The 19994-nt window shown below is 49.5% G+C and overlaps 1 protein-coding gene across 1 annotated transcript; it reads left to right on the top strand.

Annotated features, from left to right (window-relative positions):
- Positions 1 to 4176: 4176 nt before the first annotated feature.
- On the top strand, positions 4177 to 19408 carry FCRL2 (Fc receptor like 2). The gene is made up of 12 exons (XM_008700763.2): positions 4177 to 4262; positions 5693 to 5713; positions 8392 to 8658; positions 9527 to 9811; positions 11041 to 11328; positions 11701 to 11979; positions 12290 to 12406; positions 16874 to 16901; positions 17604 to 17689; positions 17911 to 17976; positions 19244 to 19275; positions 19364 to 19408. Exons 1-12 carry the CDS (start codon positions 4232 to 4234, stop codon positions 19406 to 19408), a joined length of 1545 nt encoding a protein of 514 aa, XP_008698985.1. The 5' UTR covers positions 4177 to 4231.
- Positions 19409 to 19994: the final 586 nt, after the last annotated feature.

Here is a 19994-nt window from a genome sequence, read left to right as displayed (position 1 = left end):
AGTCCTGGGGGTGTCCACTGGCCCGGGACCACTTTTTATGATAAATCCTTATTCCTGGAGCCCATCCATGGTAGTGGCACAGTCCTAGGGTTCTGACATCTCAGGGGAAACTCTGTTTCCCTCAGAGCTCATAGAAAGATAAGGTTACCTGTCATCTCTGTGCTGGTGGGTGAATTTTTTCCCCCTCCACGTCACTCTTTCATTAAAAGGAAAGTCTTCCGATGGTTCAGATTTTATGTGTTTTGGTTTCAACCTTCTGCCTTTTGCAGACCCAGGGTTTTGCCTCTGAGTTCCAAATGGAGTAAATGCTAAGCTCATATAAATTATCTAGTGTAATATTTTCTCCTCGTGGCACCAGTAATGTCAATTTACATGTGTAACACTCTGTTTTCACTTCTTTTTCTTTGCTTACCTGTAATGGAGGAAATTTCCCTTCCTTTTTACCTGTTTAAGTATGCATTTTAAAAATGATGTAATATTTATCCATCCCTGAGTGAAGAAGGCACGCTTCCTCCGACTGGTGAATTACCACCTCCTGAGCTAGGAAGGAGTCGTTAGCAGAGTAAGTTAGAAGAATGAGCAGATCCCTTGAAGGGAAACCAAAACCGAAACCAGAAGTACAATCCGGACCTTGGTTCTTGGTCTTCTGCTGCTGGGAAGACACCCAAGGAAGCTGCCTTGGCGGCTCTGCTAAGAGTCAGTGTTCTCAGTGCCCCAAGGGTCCCCTCCACCCAGCTCACACATCTACACTTAGAAGAGAAACTAGAAGCCTTCAGATTGAATTGTCTTGGTCCCTGGGGGCCCCCCCACCCTGGCTGCCACCCCCAGGGAGCCCAGGCCCCTTGGCAGGAGGTATTTTCACAGACCGAGGGAGGTCTGCTCCCGGTCGCAGATGCCACTCAGATATCTACCCAGAGCCTCACTAAGTCTCCCTGTGCCCCTCCCCGCCTCAGACTTCCAGACCGGGCTGCCCTCGATCTCCACCACGGCAATGGCAACGTCTTCTTCAAAAAGGAATTAATAATAATTTCTACTGACATTGAAGAAAATGATCTTCCTCATGAAGAAGAAAACTTTGAGATCCGTAAGCCTCTAATCTCCTAAACAATGACTACCTGAAGCTCGGCTCACTCCCGTCCTTCTCAGATTGCCTGGGGTAGATACGTGGATAATTCTGAGGACCCGGATCTCTGGAGCTGCTTCATCTCCACATCTGCCGGGGAGGGAATGGACAAAAGTTTCCAGGCACTCTTGGTCCGAATTCCCTGCCGTGCCGTCTGGACTATGGGGGCCCATCAGAATTCTAGGAATTAATGAATCGCATTGTAGGGCGTCTTCTGGGCAGAAGGTCTGGGTCTGCCTCAATGACACCCGGACAGTGTCTGCAGAGACACCATCAAGTTTCCCACTAGCCGGTTCTGCTCCGACAAACATTAGCACCTCCAAAAGGGTGTATCTCCTACCCTGGACACATGATTTCTAGGTCGAGCCCCATTCAACAAGGACCTATCACGTTGCTCAAGATAATTATAGTAGCAACTGAAATTATTACTGTAACTGCTCCCACATGAGGATGATGGCGGTGACTTAGGACCATGTCCACTGCCACGTATGCATCAATTCCTGTGGGAAGTGATTGCGTACATTGTGACATTTAACTCTGTCATTGCGGCCTTGCAGCCCCAAATTCAACCACATACATCCAGAGATCTCGGAAGTTGACCAGCCTCATTTTCTCGTTGTGGCTATCCTGGTAATCAACTTCCTCAAATGAGAGATGGTATTTATTGTGTTGTGAGTTCTAGTTCATGAAGAGTCTGTTTGTGTCTGTCTCAATCCTGACACACCCCACCTTGGCATTGCATCTTGTGTCCCTTCCAAGACACTGAACAGAGTTGACAAGGACACTGTCGCCCCGCGTCTGACACAGTACCCTAGTGTATGCTGCCACATGCAGAATGTCCAAGTCAAGGGTCTACCTGGTCAGTCCCAGAGGCTTTCGTGTCTCTAGGTAACTCTGCTTCTCTCTGGCACCTGTGACTCCATCTTGCTGGTGGCCCAGTATCCTGGCACAAGGAGTGTTTGTATCTCTCACTTTGGCCAATGCACCCCCACCCTACAGTTTCACTTCCACCACTGTAACCTTGAACTTGAAGTTCCTTTGTCCTCCAACGAACCGCTGAGCTCCTTGTCTCTGGCTGCAGCCCCTACTCTGCATCTGAGTTTAGGTGCGCCTGCAAGTTGTGTCCGTCCACGTGTAAATGTCTGCCATCTGTCAGGTTGGAACACCACCCGGATGGAACATGCCGGTCACCTTAAGAACACACTGCCACCCCAGTGGCCCACCTACCCACTGTGGCCTCTCATTTCTCTTCCCCTGAATCACTCACTTTCACAGAAACCGCACCCCTACCATGGGAAAAAGCGAATTCTCAACTCAAGAGCCACGTGCCCATACAGGACAGAAGGAAACCACAAATATTTAGAAAAATCTGCTCAGATGTCTATGAAAAACCAATACCTACCATCAGCTCTTCCTCTACCTTTTGCTTACACCTTTTTCTGTATTTTTTTCTTTAATTCACCATCCTCCGTCAGAATCCTGTGCCGTCCTGACTGGGCAGGACGAGGAGGAGCCACAGGCCACCTAGAAGCCCTTCCAGAGGCCAGGGCTTGACGAGAAGCTCAGTGAGCAGCTCTGGTCCCAGGGAGAGAAACACTTAACCTCTTCCAAACACAAGTAAACCATTTGCCCGTGCAGAAACGTAAAGTAGCATTGCTTGATACACTTTGAGGTGAGAGAGGCTAAAAAAAGCTGGGTCTTCTTTTTTATGAATCTTTTAGAAATATATAAATAACGTGTTTATTATAAGAACGAACACTAGAACACAGTGATAAGCAAAAAGAGGAAAATAAAAACCACCTTTAATGACATGAGTCAGATATAATCACACTAACACGTGGGTGGGTGTTTATTGTCCCACACATTTTTTTTTTAATTGGGTAATTGGTGGGGAGGATGGAGTGCAGCAGAGAAACTGCATTCGGGAGCTCTTTTTTCCTTAACAGTATATCGTGAACAAGTTTTATTGCTATTAAATATTCTACAGAATCATTTTAATGGCTGCTTGAGAGTACACTGTTTGACATATAATTTATTTTGTAATTGCTTTTTTGGGTATTTTTAGCACTTTCTTTCTACACTACTCTAAGCGAGACTTTGATGATACGAAGAATGACACCATTTACGTCCATCAGTGTTTCCCGAAGGAAAGCTATGTTTATGGGGAGTGACAATGTTAAGTATTCATCTGAGAAGATGGCACTGAGTCTATGATTCAACTCACGATCAGTCAGTCCCCAGGTTACAAATACCTATGACTTTATGATTTAAAGTTTCATGCTACAAACAGTCCACAAAGGCAACACGTATCTGTCTGTTCAGCCTGCCCGAGTGGACTGTTACATACAGCGCTCACGGGGACCACATCTAATCAGAACGGGAGTGATCACAGAATTTGGGGATGTGTGCTCTGGAAGTTGCAGCTGCACTGGGAGCAGCATGCCGTCCAAAGAGCAACATGGACTCGAACTACGAAGAGGACAATGTTTTCAATGATACAGAGCACGTGTTTTGAATCTTAGCAACATCCCGTGCTAGAAGGCTAGATATGGATTGAAGAAAACATCACCCAGGAACCCTGAGTGGCTGCACCAATGGCCCTGCTACCCTAAGGAACACAGAAGCATTATATATCCTGGTAAGATCCGACAGCGTTTGAGAGCCAGGCTGTGGAACAGGGCTGCCTGAGTTTGACTCCTGGCTGTCACTACTGGAAAGTGACCGTGCTGATCTTGGTGCATTACTTGCCTTCCCTGCTGCCTGTTTCCCCAACTGTGTGAAGGGGATCGTGCAGACTGCAGAAGCTTGCTCAGGATACCAAATAACCCTGTGAGCGTAAGGCACTTAGAACTGTGTCCAACTCATGAATAGCTGTGTGTAAAGTGTTAACTGTCGTCAGGGTCAAGAGGAGGAGTTTCTTTGGCACCTAGACGACTATCTTCATTCTCACAGCGCCAATAGGAAAGAAGACAGTGGCAGGACATTGACAAGCCCTTCCACTTCCCTTTTTTACTAACAAAACTCACTTTGAAAGGTAGTTTCCATTCCCTGCACACAGACCCCCGCAGGTGGCCGAGGGAACATCTTGGATAGCTGAACCAGGTCCTCATGCTGCTGTGGTCACTGCTGGTCATCTTTGGTGAGTCCAATAATTTGACTTAGGACTGAGGTGGCAGGAGATGAGGTCCCAGCTTCCGAAAGCCCTGAGGGTTTATCAGAGCCTGGGGACCAGTGGGAATGCTCAGGTCTCTGCTTCCAAGCAGTGGGCTCTGGGCAAGTCAGCCTGCAACACATCCTCGTCCGTAATGTTCAAGGTCGGCTACTTCGCCGTTCCTGGGTTATGAGTTCCTGCTCTGATATCTTAGATAATTCATAGAGTAATATGTTCTCATAATAGTTTTCATAATTTCAACATTTACTACTTCTCCATGAGAACTATTTAGACAGTTATCTCCAGGGTGGGGTTCAGAGATGCATGGACTCCCTTTGCTCAGGCTCCTCTATTGAGCCTCGGGCTAGCAGGACAGGAGAGCTACTACAGGGAAAGGAGATTCCTTTCTCTACGTTCAGGAGGCACTAAACCAACATTTGTTAATGAGTAAAAGGACTCTCACATAAAATATGGTCAGAGAAAAGGAATCCATTCAAGGTGGGTTTGTCTTTCAAAACTGTGTGTGCTGGTCTCAGCCCACCAATAAGCAAGGCTGTGGCTGAACCAGCCCTCGTGGGTCTTATCATGCCTGCAAGACACCCTTCAGTAAAAACCATCAGGAAACTTCGGAAAACTAAAGTTTATTACTTACGGAGCCTGGAAACTACACAGCACCTCTAGGACCACATAGCGAGGTTGTGGGGAGAAGACAGTGTGGGTCTGGGGTTCTGCTCTTATTGGAGTGGAGACTGGGGCCCCACTGGTTTCACAGGCTCACTCTTTGCTGGTGAATTAAAACAAATGAAAGGGAATTTAAAGAGAAGAGAATAAACCAAGTAGCCCACATGGTCAATTATGGAAATCAACCAAGATCTCCAAAACCAAGGCACCTCAGAGCTGGGGAGGTGGCCTGGCTCTTCGTCTAGTCTGATGGCTTCGGCGTGAGGGGATCACAGTCTTCTGTGGATGCCTCGGCATCAAAGCTCCGGTCAGGCGCAAAGTCGGACCGAGAAAAATCCCCAGCCGTCAGGGTTTACACTACAAACTCTGCCTGGGTATTTCCTGATGAGCTCTTAGTGACGTGGGATACCGTGTAGTGGACGCACGGCGCGCAGGGGCTTGGCGGGGAGAGGGGAAGGACGAGGAAATGAGAGAATCCCTGAACACCCGGCGTCCATCTGTGGGACGTGCCCCGGGTTCTCCCTTCCGTCAAGGGAGGGGTTTGCACCTGCCTGTGATTGTAACATGCGTGGGGCCAGTTGGTGCTTGAGGGAGAGCGTGTTGTTGGTGATGATGGAGCAGAGGAACAGAAAAGGGGGTGCTGGGGAATTCGGGGGCGGTTTAGCAGAGTGATGGAAAGGTCTGCACTGTAAGGCCAAACGCTCCGGGCTAATTTCCGGTTTTTGATCCCCTCACAGCTCCTGTCAGCGAGGAGGCAGGTGAGTCATCTACACCCTTGCTGTTTCCAGAGTCTGGTTTGTCCGCCGCCTGGCTCCCGTGAGGTCCTGCAGAGAGGGACGAGGATGGGCCGGGGAGATGACCCAGTGTCACGGCTCCCCTGGGCCAACCCGCCTCAAGACCAGTCGGCTTGGCTGGGGGAGCACCGCCTGCCCGGCCTGCCCCGGTGGAGTCCGCTCAGCGTCCAGTCCCAGCTGTAGGGGGAGCGGCATCCGGAAGAGGGTGTGCAGGCTGGACAGCCGGCCCGTGGGGGTGGAAGGAAGGTTTTCCGGGCCCTGGGACCATAACTCCTCCATGAGGTCGGGCTGAAGGTCCTCGCAGCTGTGACAACAGCGGTTCTCCGGGGAACGCGGCCAAGAGCGCGTGCGTGGTCAGCAGCGCGCTTGCGTGGTCAGCAGAGTGCGTGCGTGGTCAGCAGGGCGCGTGCGTGGTCAGGAGGGCGCTGCCCTGTCGTTGCTGCTCCCACTCTTGGGGGTCCGTCGGTGCGTCGTCCTGCGGAGGTCAGGGAGTGTCTCTGCAATGTCTGCTGTGAGGCCCGAACCGTCCTTGCTGCAGGAGAGCTGCCGTGGGCCACGCTGCAGGGCGGGCACACTTTCTGTCCCCACACGGGCTGCTGAGCGGCTCCCAGGTCGTGCTCCGCCGGTCCGGGGTCCACGGCACTGCTGAATTCTGCGGGCGCTCGCACCTGGGCCGCCTTCCCAACATTGGGACTGCAGCTTATCTCACCTCGCTCTTCTCACCAGGCGAGTACAGAGCACGGATTTTATTCCACACGTACACGAGCCTGGACTGAGTCTAGAGAGGTGGAGGCTTGTCCCCGTGCCTCGCCTGCACCAGTCACCCAGCGGAGGGGCCCTTGGGGCTCCAAGGCGCTGTCCTGGGAGCACAGACCTCCACTCTCCTTTCACGGCGAGACGTGGATGCAACAGGGATGCCAGGGGCCGCTCCAGGAGCTCGGGCCAGAGCCTGTTCAGGGGCAGGACCCACCCCTTGCGCTCACGCGGCACCATGAATGGGCCTTGGCGACAGACTCACAGGCTCACGTAGTTGGCGCGGTCCCGAGCCCGAGACACGGCCCCTCAGGCGCTTCCTCCGTGGCCTCTCTAACCCTGACCCAGAATGCTCGCCCCTCCCCCGGCAGCATTCTCCCTGGGAATTTTTCCAGTTTCTGGACGAAGTCTGTACTAGTGGTTTAAAAATCAGCCTAATTATAAGTCCCACAGCCGCGTCCCCGGGGGATCGAGTCTCCATCAGTGAAGGAGGGCGAAAATCTCGAATTAGCTAATTGTTTCTGTAATCCACCTTTTCTGCCCCTCCAATTTCATTTTTTATAACCCAGATTGTCCCCCTGATGTCCAACAGGTAAATCTGGTTCTCTGCCTGGAACAGTCATGAACATGTTTTCCAAACATCGTGATTCTGAATTGCATGAGTGTCCTGTGCCGTCTGGCTCTGGTTCTGCAGGGGTGTTTGGGAGGTACTTGGTCCCTCCTGTGGCTGACCTCTGCTTCCCTAGCTACCTCCAGATTCTGGTCGTCATGCCACCAGGGAACAGGGGCAGGGAGATTTTTGATTGAGATGTAACTTAGTTCCTCACCTTGAGGTCAAAATCCTCCATTACGACCCCAAAAGGCAATGCAAATGTCCCAGACACAGAAGGTAGTCTGGTACCGTAAATAAGTGAAGTCACAGGGTGGAATCTGCGACAGACGGTCCCAGGGGAGGACATTTATTTTTGGCAATGACTCTTGGCAATGACGGTCAATCCCCTAAGAGCTGAACCCTGAATGAAAGCTCCCTTCCACCTAATTACACATGGAATGGGAGGGGAAGTGTTTGGAAACTAGTCAGGTGGAAAGTTCCGAGGTTTGAGATACTGGATCTTGTTCCAGTCACCAGTTTACTCCCCAGATATCCAGGGCCCTTGGCAGCTTCCTCTGGCCAGGCAAGCAGAAGACAAACAACATGAAGTTAGAGCACAGTGTCGTGCCTGCAAAGGCTGGATCACAGCAGAGGGGGTGAGAAAGCAACGTGTCCCCGAGGACAGCGGTCCCCCGTGTGTGGTCGCCAATAGAGCTAAGCAGGAGGAACTTCACTCCTGTAGCCATGTAAAAAATTAGGTTTGCTTTGACGGTCCCTGCCATGGACTCCATGTTTGAGTCCTCACCCCCAAACCCCTATGTTGAAACCCTAACCCCAAGAGGATGGTATCTGGGGGTGGGGCCCTTGGAGGTAATAAGGTCATGGAGGTGGCGTCCTCATGATGGGATGAGTGCCCTTAGAAAACGAGGCCAGAGAGCTAGCAAGTGAAAAGACACAAGAAGCAGCCGTCTCCAACGGGCAAGAGCAGCCTCGCCAGAACCTGACTATGCGGGCAGCTTGATCTTAGACTTCAGCCTCCAGAACTGTGAGGAATGAATGTCTGTTGTTGCAAAGACACTCGGCTTATGGTATTTTGTTACAACAGCTCATGCTGACTCAGATACCCCTCAGGAAAAAAGAGGACGTAGCCCTGAGTAGGTAAGGCGGGCTTGGAACCTCCGTGTTGCCCGAAGGGAAGGGGCTGTGCTGCCAAGAGCCCAGGAAGGGGTCGGGCATCTGGGCTCTCTGCAGACAGGCAGAGACGCAGAAATCCAGCCCCTCACACCCTCTCTTGCAGACTGGCTGACCCTCCAGGCTCCCTCTGTTGTCTTCGAAGGAGACAGCATCGATCTGATGTGCCAGAAGAAAAAGGGCTGGAGGGAAATCGAGACTATGGCATACTACAAAGATGGAGAAAAGTTACATTTTTCAAATGAAGTCTCTAGCTTTTCCATCTCACACGCAGCTCTGAGTGACAGTGGCAACTACCACTGTTCTGCTACTGCTGGAAAATTCGTCTTTCCTAAGTCAGGAGATTCAAGAAGCGTCAGGATTGAAGTCCAAGGTAAAACCTTCCCTCCAGTGGGAGCCCGGCTGGACAAAACTGGTCAGAGTAGGGTGGGTCCCTGGAGGAAACAACTGCCCCACACCACATGTGAACCAGAGTCCTGTGGTTGGACCGCAGGAGGGAGTCGTGATAGGTGACATGTCTGGTCTGAATGTCTGGTTTGCTGGGGTTGCTTTTGAGCAGGAACTGATGAGATTTTGGAATATAGGTGAGGTTCAGTGGGGTGGAGTCTGGAGCCGACGATCTTGAGACGTCTTTGGTGCAAAATAGTGGTTTATTAAAGCAGGAGGACAGGACCGGTGGGCAGAAAGAGCTGCTGCCCCGGGTAGTGAAGGGTGGCTGGTTATATACTATGGGGTTGGGGGAGGTAAGGAAAAAGGGAGGTTGAGAAAATACTTTCATATGTTAAAGAAAACTCACAGGACACAAGGCCTTGCTATTGTCAAGTTAAGGTTGTTTACCCCTCTAGCAAGGAATTAACATGAAGATAGTTGGGAACTTCCTGGAGGAAAGTTACACTGTGCATGCTTCAAGTATCCATCAATAGGCTGCAGGTTACAAAGACATTTAATTGTATCTAAATTCCCTTCCCGAAGCTAGGTTACTGCTAGAAATGCTTTGTTCTTGTAGACTGCTAAGACATTTGTAAACTGAGGGAGACTCAAGTCTTGCAGGATTGTGGTGTCTATAGGTTAACTATTTCTTTGTCCTTTAGGGCAGTCAGGAGTGCCTGAGGAATGTCACATCCCATTTGGGGGGGGGGGAGTTGCGGGGTGTCAGTTTGATTTGTCCTCAGCTTGCCTTCTGTTCCCTCATCAGAACCATCCATCTCACTGTTTGGGGTACTTGTAATCCTTCTCTCTAGAGCTGTTTCCATGCCCTGTGCTCACGGTCAGCCCCTTCTGGCCCATCGAGGGGAGCCCAGTGACCCTGACCTGTAAGACCCAGCCTTCTCCACAGAGGTCAAATGCTGAGCTCCGATTTTGCTTCTTCAGAGATGGCAGAGCCCTGGGGTCCAGCTGGAGCAGCTCCCCAGAGCTCCGGGTCCCCGCCATGTGGTCGGAGGACTCAGGGTCCTACTGGTGCCAGGCAGAGACAGTGACTCCCAGGGTCAGAAAACAGAGCCTCCAATCCCAGATTCACGTGCAGAGTAAGTATCAGTGGGTCCGGGCGTGGGAAAAACAAGAGACCGGCAGCTTCACTTCCAGCAGCTCGTCTTTTGGGTTCTCTTGCAATTCCCATCTTTGTGGAAAGTGGGATGTGAGCTAGAGATGGGCATTTCATAAAAATAACAAATGGGCAGAGCTCCTGTTAAAGAACAGAACCCAATGGAGTAAATGTGACGATGGAATTGACTTTATTAAGAATTCCTGAATCAGCAGGAACCCAGCCAGCAAGTAGAGATGATCAGAGGAGTTGTAGGAAATGCATGTTTTTGTAGGCATCAGGTGGGGAAGGGGGTTATTAGCAAAATAAAAGAGAGGATTTCTTCAGGCCAGGACATCTTTTGGGGAGGAGGAAACTGCAAGGTTTTTTTGGTTTTTGTGTTATGCAGATGACCTCATTAGTGTGGATCAGGAAATTTCAGATTGACTTTTAGAAGGTCACATTCCCAGGATGGGCTGAAACTGTAATTAAGTCTTGGTTTGCTGTCAGTGGGGGACAAATACTACATTTTGGGCTTTTTTCCTTTTTTTTTTAAATACTCCTCATAATCGTTCTCTTCTCATTAAAGTCGTATCCATCAGCCCTGTCTTCCCTGATCACTTCGTGCCTTGGTGTTTAGGAGTGGGTTGGGACTTTACCCAGCAAGGCGCCGGCCCCCCAGCGGATCTGCAGATGGCCCCCGATGCTGGCTTGCGACACAAGCTGGTTCATTAGACGGCACCATGGTGCTCCAGCGTCGGGGGTAAAGGAAGCATCAGAGAAAGCAGAAATCTGAGTGAACCAAGCGGCCAGAGGAGGGGGTGTAATTCATGTGGACCCTTGAAACTGGGAATAATGGAGGAATTGTTATTGATATTGTTAATGGAAACAGTGGCTTTTCCGAGGTAGGACTGGTGCTACCAGTGACCCCTTCATTCTGTGCAGAAGGCACCACTTTGCACAGCAGCTCCTCCCCCCAGAAATGTTTTCCTGTCCATGGGGCCGATGACCCGTCACACATTCCGTAGTGATCCCATGAAATTAGGCAGATGGGGCTTGAGACAGGCAGCATCTGCACCCACATCACCACGGATTCCCTACCTTTGTGTACTTAAAATGGATTGCAGGAGCCCCACGCGTATTCCCACTTGAAACATTAGAGTGAAGCCGGTCACGCCTGGTCCCAGAGTCCTCCGAAGTCTGCTTCTCACCTGTCATCTTCCGTCTGTTTAGGAGTGCCTGTCTCTAACATAAGCCTCCAGATCTGGGCTCCCAGGGGCCCGGTGATCGAAGGAGGGAATCTGGTACTCCTCTGCTCGGTGGCCAAAGGCACAGGAAACATCACATTCTCCTGGCACAGAGACGCCACAGGAACCAGTGTGGGAAGGAAGACCCAGCGTTCCCTGTCCGCGGAGCTGGAGGTCCCAGCCGTGCGGCAGCGCGATGCCGGCCGCTATTACTGCAGAGCTGACAACGGCCACGACCCCATCCAGAGCAAGGTGCTGCATATCCATGTGAGAAGTGAGTTGCACTCTGAGTCCTCCCAGACAGAAACCCCAGAGCCAGGGCCGCGGTACCAGGAGTCACATGCCAGGGGTCTGGGCCGTGGAGCACCAACAGTAACTGGAGGGTGGGTCACCCTGCAAGTTAGACGGCGGACGTCCTTCTTTCCATGGAAGAGAATATAAAGGGGGCTGGGCTGGCATTAGAAAAACACAAGCTGAGAATGACAAATGACCGTGTACCCCAGACTTGGTATTCCCCCAAATTTCTAAAGACATTGTTGAGAATCTTAGAGACACACAATGGCCCTTCACTGAGGTCCTGGTCTGGGGGTCTGTGTGCCTACTGGGGCCTCACAAGCCCTCTCTGCCGGCCCCCTGTCTCCCTCAGGTCCAGTGTCACGCCCCGTCCTCACCCTTGGGGAGCCGGGGGCCCGGGCTGTGGTGGGGGACATGGTGGAGCTTCGCTGTGAGGCCCAGAGCGGCTCTCCCCCGATCCTGTACCGGTTTTATCATGAGAATGTCACTCTGGGGAACATCTCGGCCCCCTCTGGAGGAGGAGCGTCCTTCAACCTCTCTCTAACCGCAGAACATTCTGGAAACTACTCCTGTGAGGCGAACAACGACCTGGGGGCCCAGCGCAGCGAGGTGGTGCCACTCACTGTCACAGGTGGGTTGATGGTCCCTGGATACAGGAGCATTACCATTAATGGCTCTGCCCCGGCAGTCTTCATTGGTACCATACTGGGGTTTTGGAAGGTAGGTGGGGGTCCAGGTGATGTCTACTGTGTGTGGCAGGTTGGAGAAGGTGATCTCAGCGCCTGGCTGCTTCTCTTCTCTCCACACCAACCTGGGAAGTACACATTGTACTTACATAATGTTGCATGAATTTATATTAACCACTCCTCAGAGTGTTGGACAAGGATTCCAGGACCCAAGCCTTGGCCCTCTAAGGCTGACGCACTGGTGTCTTCCCTCAGGGACCGATGGCTACAGAAGAGACCATGTCACGGCCAGAGTTCTTGGGGTGCTGTGTGGTGGCCTCGGTTTCATCACTGTGGCTCTGCTGTTTTATTACTGGTCCCACAAGATATCAGGTTGGTTATCTGCCATCTGTTTTGATTGCCCTTTATTGCTGCCAACTTTTCCATTACTGATATAGATTGGATTTGACAAAAAGAAAGAAAGAAAACCTCCCCAAGTCTGATTAATTCTTTTTATATTTCATGATTTTCTAAGGTTTCATGCAGCGGGCAATGCGGCCGTATTCCTCGTTTAGAATATGTCAGGTCCCCTTGCGTGTGGATTAAAACCGTTAACAGTCCTTCATGATTGCCTTTCACATAAAAATGTCCAATTATTACATCATTTAATAACCTTCAATAGACATAATCAGTTTATATACAGTGGAGTGAAACATAATAAGTACTGGATTTAAAGGAATGAAAACAAGTTAGTACATTTTCTTTTTTATCACTTTCTTATTAGTTACCTACTCACGGCAAGAGCAGTGACTCCTCTTTGAATTCTTGGGTGTCTCACATGGGTCACGTGGGACATCGGCACGCACACATGGTGGCTGGCAATGGCTGGAGAAAGGGACCTCGACGGGGGCTCTCAGCCAGAGCACACGCACTACCTCTCCGTGTGGCCTGAACGCCCTCGCGGCAGGATGCCCGCAGGGCAGTCACAGTTTTCCATGCCGGCTTCTGCTTCAAAAATAGGCAAATCTGCAACGTCTTTTTCCAGCGAATTCCAGATGACTCGCTTTCATCGGGTCCCTAACACACTTGCCCAGATGCAAGGGGAGGGAGCACAGTTTCCACCTCCACATGGAAGTTTCAGTGTCAAAGAATTTGCAGCCATATTTTTAAAAATTCCACACAAACCGCTACACATTCCAGTCCATGCGTCCCCACCCCACCAGACCTCCTGAAGCTCCGGCCCCTGGGCCACCCTGTCTGGACTTGGCCAGTGCCCCACAGGACCATCCTCTGTCCCGGAGCCTCTCCGCTCTCTAACCTGGCCCCAGTAGTTCTTCTTATCCTATCACCTCTTCAACACTGTAGACCTCTATCAGTATTTTGTCCAATATTTCCAGTTCTCAGAAGAAAGGTCTATTCAATTTCTTCTTTTGTCATCACTGGAAGCATGAAATCACCACCTTCGCTAACCAACACCCCCATAAAGCTGCTGGGTTTTCAGCAAGATCGTTTCTCTATTATCTGTAAAACCAGGAATTTTGAGGTCTCCTCCAAGTGATATCTCATACTGATCCCTACTAGTATTCTGCTAGCCAAGAAGTGTTACCAATGAGCAATGATTGCATCTGTTACGTATGGCAAGCTTACACATATTATCTGTAATTATAAAAAATAATTTTTAAGTGTGTAGTATGGTCCAGGTTTAACAATCCTGGGGAAGTTAGTGGGCTGCCTTGTTCACACAGCCACTAGAACACAGAGCTAAGACAGAGTCCACGCTGGCCTGGCCACAAAGCCTCAAGCCTGCCTCTCCTCTGGCAGGTTTCCCCCGTGTCCCCCCCATTCAGTGAGGTGTCATTTATTAATCTCTAAGATACAGGACAAGCACGGGGCACAACAGAAATGCAAGATAAACTTTTAAGCTCTTGCAAAATGGTTCCTTAGACCTATCAACGACCCCCAGGTAAAAGAAATTTTGGAAAATCACCAAACGGTGAAACTGTCATTCAGTTTTTTCAAGTCCAATGGAAGTTATATTTTTTTAAACAGACCAAGGAATTGTGATATTGTTTTTTTCTTTCATTATAGTTTTTAATTGATAAAAATATGTAAATATAAGGAGAGAGGTTCTTTGTTAACATAAAATAATTTCTGATTCATCCACGGTGATGAATTCTCTCACTTTTCATCTACATACCAATATACTATTGCTCCTTTCAAATATAGAAACAGTCTACAAAGCAGTAAAACATTTACTTTCTCTTTTTCAATTCTTACGCAAATTATTTTTTCATGTCTAATTATATGCCTAAGGGCCTCTGGTATCTTATGTGGATAAGCTTGTCTGGTTCCTGTTTTTGAGGGAAACTTTTCTAGTATTTCTCTGCTATGTAACATATTCAAATATGAAGTTCCAGCATTCTTATTTTATTAAGACTATTAAGATGATTTCTCAGAAACAACTTTTAATTTTTGCTAATACCTCATTAGTATCTTTGAAGATAACCGTGTTATTTCTTTTTCAGCTATTTAATCAACTAATTATATTATACCAGAATACCTAATATTGACTAATGTTGGCATTCTAGATAAACGTCCAATGTTAGTGATGCATTTTTAACATTAGCATTCTTTTGAAGTTTTTTTTTTCATTAATAGTAATGTGCGCCGTTTGCCAGGTTTGTTGTTATTGTGATTTTTTTTTCGGGGGGGGGTGTTTGTACTCACCATTACAGAGGAAGCTCGACATTTTCCTTCTTTTTTATGTCTTATGTGTTCTGGGATAGTTTGCATGGCAAAGTAATTCTCTGTTTTCTCAAGATTTCGTGGCGCTCCCCTGTGGAAACGGCCTGGTGGGTTTTGGGGGAGCCGGTCTTTGGCAGGTGTCGCTATCCCTGCTCTTGTAACTAATCTTGTGAGAGGCGCTACTGTTGCTCGGTGACACCCAGCCCTCCTTTACGTCTGGACACATGGACAGTTGCGTTTCCCTTTCTCCTTGAAGCGAGATGCAGCCAGTGAAAGGCCGGCAGAAGCCGCTTGCATTGCTTGCTGTCAGAAGCATTTACCAGCGAGACGCTGATGTCCCGATGCCCTTCCCGTGCGCTCGTGCTCATGCAAACACATGCTGGGTTGACAGTGTCGCCAGATGGTGTGGCCTCCAGCGGCAGCCTCGGTCCCTGAGCGACTCGGTCCCCTAGCGACAGAACCCCCCGCAGATTTTTGACAGGTCTGCGGCACAAGTGGGGAATTTACAAAGCTTTGCTGCTGTGAGCCCCTGCAAACCGAGATTGGTCTGTTACGGACCAGAACACACTCCGTCCTGACTGCCACACTCTGTTCACAGTTTCTTTATCTTCTGGGGAATCTTCCTAGAAGATCCTCTGTCTTAGCCAGGGTTCCCAGTTTGCTTACTTGGAATCATGAGGTGCTGTCCTGTGATTCCCCCAGCCTCCCTGTGGAGGCTCGTGTTCCCCCGCGCCTTCTCCTTTCCCGTTCGTGAATGGCTTCGAAAAAGGGAGTATCCACCCTTTTGATTAAAAAGTGAAGCTGCTAGAATGATTTATTTGATCTACCAATTTGCTTTCTAATTCTGAAATTTCTGCTTTTCTTTAAGGTGCTGCATTCTGTTCGTTAGTCTTACTCTTTAGAAAAAATGGACATTTAATATATTTGCTTTCCTTTGTCTTATGTATTTATATAGGTACTTAGTAGCTTAAGACTTAGTTTCCTTAAATGTATATGTTAGAGACCTATCTAGATTTCTTCACAGTTTTGTTATGAATTTCCAGTTACACTAAGATCAGAGAAGATCGTTTATCCCGTATTCATTTTTTAGAATATTTTTGAAGTTTTCTTTGGGAGCCAAGATATCATCAATTTTTGTTACTCTTCAAAACTGCTTAGGAAGTAGAGCAAAGTCCATTGTAAAAATAATTTGTTCAGGAAGGAGTTGCTAGAATCACATACACCGATTTCGAACTGTTCGAAGATGTGCATCCCTCACCGTATGGTTGAGTGACTGTCTGGCTTGGTGGAAAGTCCTGAGGTCCTTCTTCCTTTCCTTGAAGAAAATGAGTTAGTTCTTGCTCCTCTAACACTGTCTCCAAAACCCCTGAACAAGTTGGAGTGCTGGCTGTATTACCAGCAGCATTTTCATGATTGCGGAGCTGTATCTACACTGAACGCGCTCTGAGCGGGTTATAAATGCTCGGTGGGAGACACGTGAGCACATCCCCAAGTGCAACACGGCTCCTGAGACTGATCCTGTCCCTCGTAGTGGCCTCTGCTCCCATCCATGGGGACTTGTCCCCTGAGCAGTTAGTTGAAGGACCAGGGAAGGGCTCCTTGACCACGGGTGAGTCAGCTGACACATCCATGCTGCTGGGCTGTGTTCCTTGTTCTGTATCTCTCTGTAAAGCCAGTGGTGCAAAGGAGAACCCAGTGGGTCTTATGCATGTCAACGTCAAGCCTGACCCCAAGACCATGCTTTAGAGTGGGGGTTGCAAATATCAAAACATGGAGAAAGTGGGAATGGTCTGCCTAAACAAGGAGAGCAGTAAAGTCATCAGCAGTTAGCATCTAGTTTGCGATAATTGACACAGCAATAAAAAAATCCAAGAACAGTGACCCATGCCCGTGGGGTTTGCCATTTGAAGTGGCTTGTCAGATCCACGGGGAAAAATAATGGACTGTCCAACTCTCAGGGCTGGAGAAAATAAGTAGTCATCAGGACACAATACAACCGGATCCCTACTCTGAATCTTACATCCTACCAGTGACGACACGTGGGTAAGTCAGGGGAGAGTTTCAAGAGGTGAAGACACCTCCCCTAAAATGAATGTTCCTTCATCTGCTTTTCAGGGGAACGCCCTGCCACTCATGCAGCCAGGTGAGAACTTTCCCTGTTCAAAATAGGAACTCGAGAGACCTTCCTCATTCACGATTTTCAACTCTTGCTGCTCCTTCTGCTTGCACGGGTCACACAGCGTCTTTCTATGATACGCCGCCATGTCTGTATCCATTACATTTATGCTGTCAGGGTGCTGTCTCGGGGTGGCCCACGTGACAAGGTGGTGTCTTGCAGAGAATTCAGGATTTCTAAGTTACTTTACTACTCACATATTCAAGATTATTTATGGGTCTGAAAATATGCATAAAATGGAGTTTATTTCCACGGGGGACATATTGTCTTATGGAGAATATACGACACACACAATATACAAAAGAGAGAGATAAATTGATGAGAAAGAAGCAGATGAAGTTCTAGGAAAGCTTATAAGAGAAAAAAATTAAACCTGAGGCAATATCATTCTCTTATTTATAACTTTTGAAAAAGCTAAAGATGAGGAATAGAACATTTTTGCCAGATCAGGTTGGCTCTCCTATTAAGAAAGAACTTTGTGATTCTGTGGCCTGTCTCTGGCTGCCCACCTGAAAGACCACAGCCCGAGAGTCTAGACGAAGGGCCATCAGATCACCCAAGCCAAGTGCCATGTCTGCATGGCTTCTCCCACACTCTCCCCACCCTGCCTCCTCTCCGTTCTCGCTCTTGCCCTGGACACTGTCATGTGGTTAGTTTGCTTTCCCTCAGAGATGCTTCCAGGGCAAGCCCTCAGGAGTCCGCCCACTCCAGCTCACACCCAGACCCTGAAGAGCTGCAGCCGGAGTATGTCAGTGGTGAGTCTCCCCAGGGACTGTGGCTGTGGAGGGGAGGGAAGAGAAAGCAGGTGAAAAAAACCATGAGGTGGTCTGCATGAGGCCCAATCTCAATAAATAAATGACCCTCAGAACCATGCTGGGGTTGGGAGGGCAGTCGCAAAGCAGGAGACTGGGAAGGCACATCTGAAGTTTGAACCCTAGTCCACGGACACCTACGAACCATTGTCTTTTCCCTGCAGTGGGCCCTCTCGATATGGATGTGGTTTATTCCCGGGTGTGGATCATGCAGCCCCCGGAAGACGCTGGTGAGAAACTGCAGAGTGGTTCTCATTAGATGCATCTTCCCAAGAAAGGGGCAGCACGGGTGCAATAGAGGCTCTCGTACGTCCTTTGACCTTGACATGCAGTCTATAGCTCCAAGAGTCGTTGGTTCTCTGCAGGCTGCAGTGGTACAGCTGTAAGCAAGAGGGAGCAAGCGATATTTGCAGGCAGGTTCTCGTGGAGAAGCTGACTTCCAAAACGAAACAGACAATGAGGAAGAATCTGGGTTACAAGGCAAAGGGATAAAACCAAATCAGTGGAGAATATCTGAAGTACGGTATGTAAAGTCCAGGAGGAACTGTCCCAGTTGAGAAGGGTCATTGCCAGGCCCCTTTGAAAGGACTGCAGTCTGGAGATGCCATGGGAGGGGTCACCGAACACATCGGCCTCGTCTAGAGAATTTGCCCTTGGACGTGTAGCCTTGCAAGGACTGAGTCTGCACTTCTTCAGCAGTGCGGAGCCGTGTCCTTCCAGCTGCAGCTCCAGTGCCCTTAACGCCGCAGCCTTCCACCAGGCCCTTTGCTCTGGGCTCCTGGCTGCTTCTGCTGGAGCCACGGGCCACTGGCAGCTTGGCGGGTTTCCCGGGAAAGGGTCACCCAGCCGCGCTCCTCTGAGCCACGGAAGCTGGGTCCTCGGCCAGCCTTGCTTACAGCTGTACCACTGCAGCCTGCAGAGAACCAACGACCCTGTCATTCCCCTTCCCTGCCTGGGACCAGCCCAGCAAAGCTGAGAAGCTGCAGTCATGTCCACTGCCCGCTCATCCTCCAGGCCCCCCAGGGGTTCACGCGTTGCCGAGGGCGGGAGGGGGATTGAATTCCACTCTTCCCACCTGGAATGAGGGGAGAAGGAAGCAGCCGGCATGCCCTCAAGCTGCCCCTGACTCGGGGTCTCCCCTCCTTTCTCCATGTGTCCCGCTCCCGTCCGCGTAGTGCACGAACGGCCTGTGTGTGTTCTCTGCAGGGCGTAAAGGGATGACAGCAGGGTGAGCCCGGACACGGTATTGTCAACACTCCACGGAAATGGCATCAGAGAGAGGAAAGGTTTTGTTTAACAAGGGCTGGTGGAGGGCTTAGAGCTTGGGTGGTCTTAGAAGGACTGCGGAGTGGACAACATTAAGGCATGGATTTTACAGAAGAACAGGAGAAGCTGGAAACCACACGTTAACCGTCGCCATCTTGTGCCCTGGGGCCCTGTCAGGAGTGAGGTCTAAGTGGAAACCCAAGAGCTCAGGAATATTTTTTTTCTCCACAGCAAACACCAGGAGGCCAGTTCTGGAGAACGAGGTGAGCTGGCCTCCTGGAGAGGTCCTTCCCCATCTTGTCCCCCAGCAGCCATGTTCCTTCTCTTCCTTCACCCGTGCCTCTCTCCCAGGACTCCCATGTCATCTACTCTGACGTGAAGGAGACGGAACCCTAGGAGCAACTGGGGGGCAGAACACCAACAAGGATGGAACAGCACCAAGGGCTGCAAAACACTATACAAATGCCCAACCCTCATGACATCTCACGGACAGAATGTGGTCCAGGGGCTGAGCAGGTCAGCTGGGTCACCGTGTTGGTTCTCATCGTGTTCTTTCCCAATGTCTTCTTCCATTCATTCAATATTTATTGAACTGCTACTGCATCCCAGACGCTGTGGGGGGATTATCTTTGTTATCATCTCTTTAAAAAATTTTTGAATTTAAATTCAATTTAGTTAACATATAGTGTATTATTCGTTTCAGAGGTAGCGTTTAGTGATCCATCAGCTGCATATAATACCCAGTGCTCATTCCATCACGTGCCCTCCTTAATGCCCATCACCCAGTTAGCCCACCCCCCCACCCACCTCCCCTCCAGCAGCCCTCAGTTTGTTTCCTAGAGTTAAGACTTTCTTATGCTTTGTCTCCCTCTCTGTTTTTATCGTATTTTATTTCCTTCCCTTTCTCTATGGTCCTCTGTTTTGTTTCTTAAATTCCACACATGAGTGAGAGCATGTGGTATTTCCTTCAATGTTCAAAGAC

This window comes from Ursus maritimus, unplaced genomic scaffold (assembly GCF_017311325.1).
Source record: "Ursus maritimus isolate PB19 unplaced genomic scaffold, ASM1731132v1 scaffold_2, whole genome shotgun sequence".
Lineage (NCBI taxonomy): Eukaryota > Metazoa > Chordata > Mammalia > Carnivora > Ursidae > Ursus > Ursus maritimus.
Note: the sequence above shows the minus strand (reverse complement) of the source record. Positions and strands in the feature narration are given on the sequence as shown.

Coding starts and splice junctions, on each gene's coding strand:
- FCRL2 (XM_008700763.2), top strand. CDS start 4,232: ATGCTGCTGTGGTCACTGCTGGTCATCTTTG. Junction 17,690..17,910: donor GCAGCCGGAGTATGTCAGTG/GTGAGTCTCCCC, acceptor TTTTCCCTGCAG/TGGGCCCTCTCGATATGGAT. Junction 19,276..19,363: donor GGCCAGTTCTGGAGAACGAG/GTGAGCTGGCCT, acceptor CCTCTCTCCCAG/GACTCCCATGTCATCTACTC.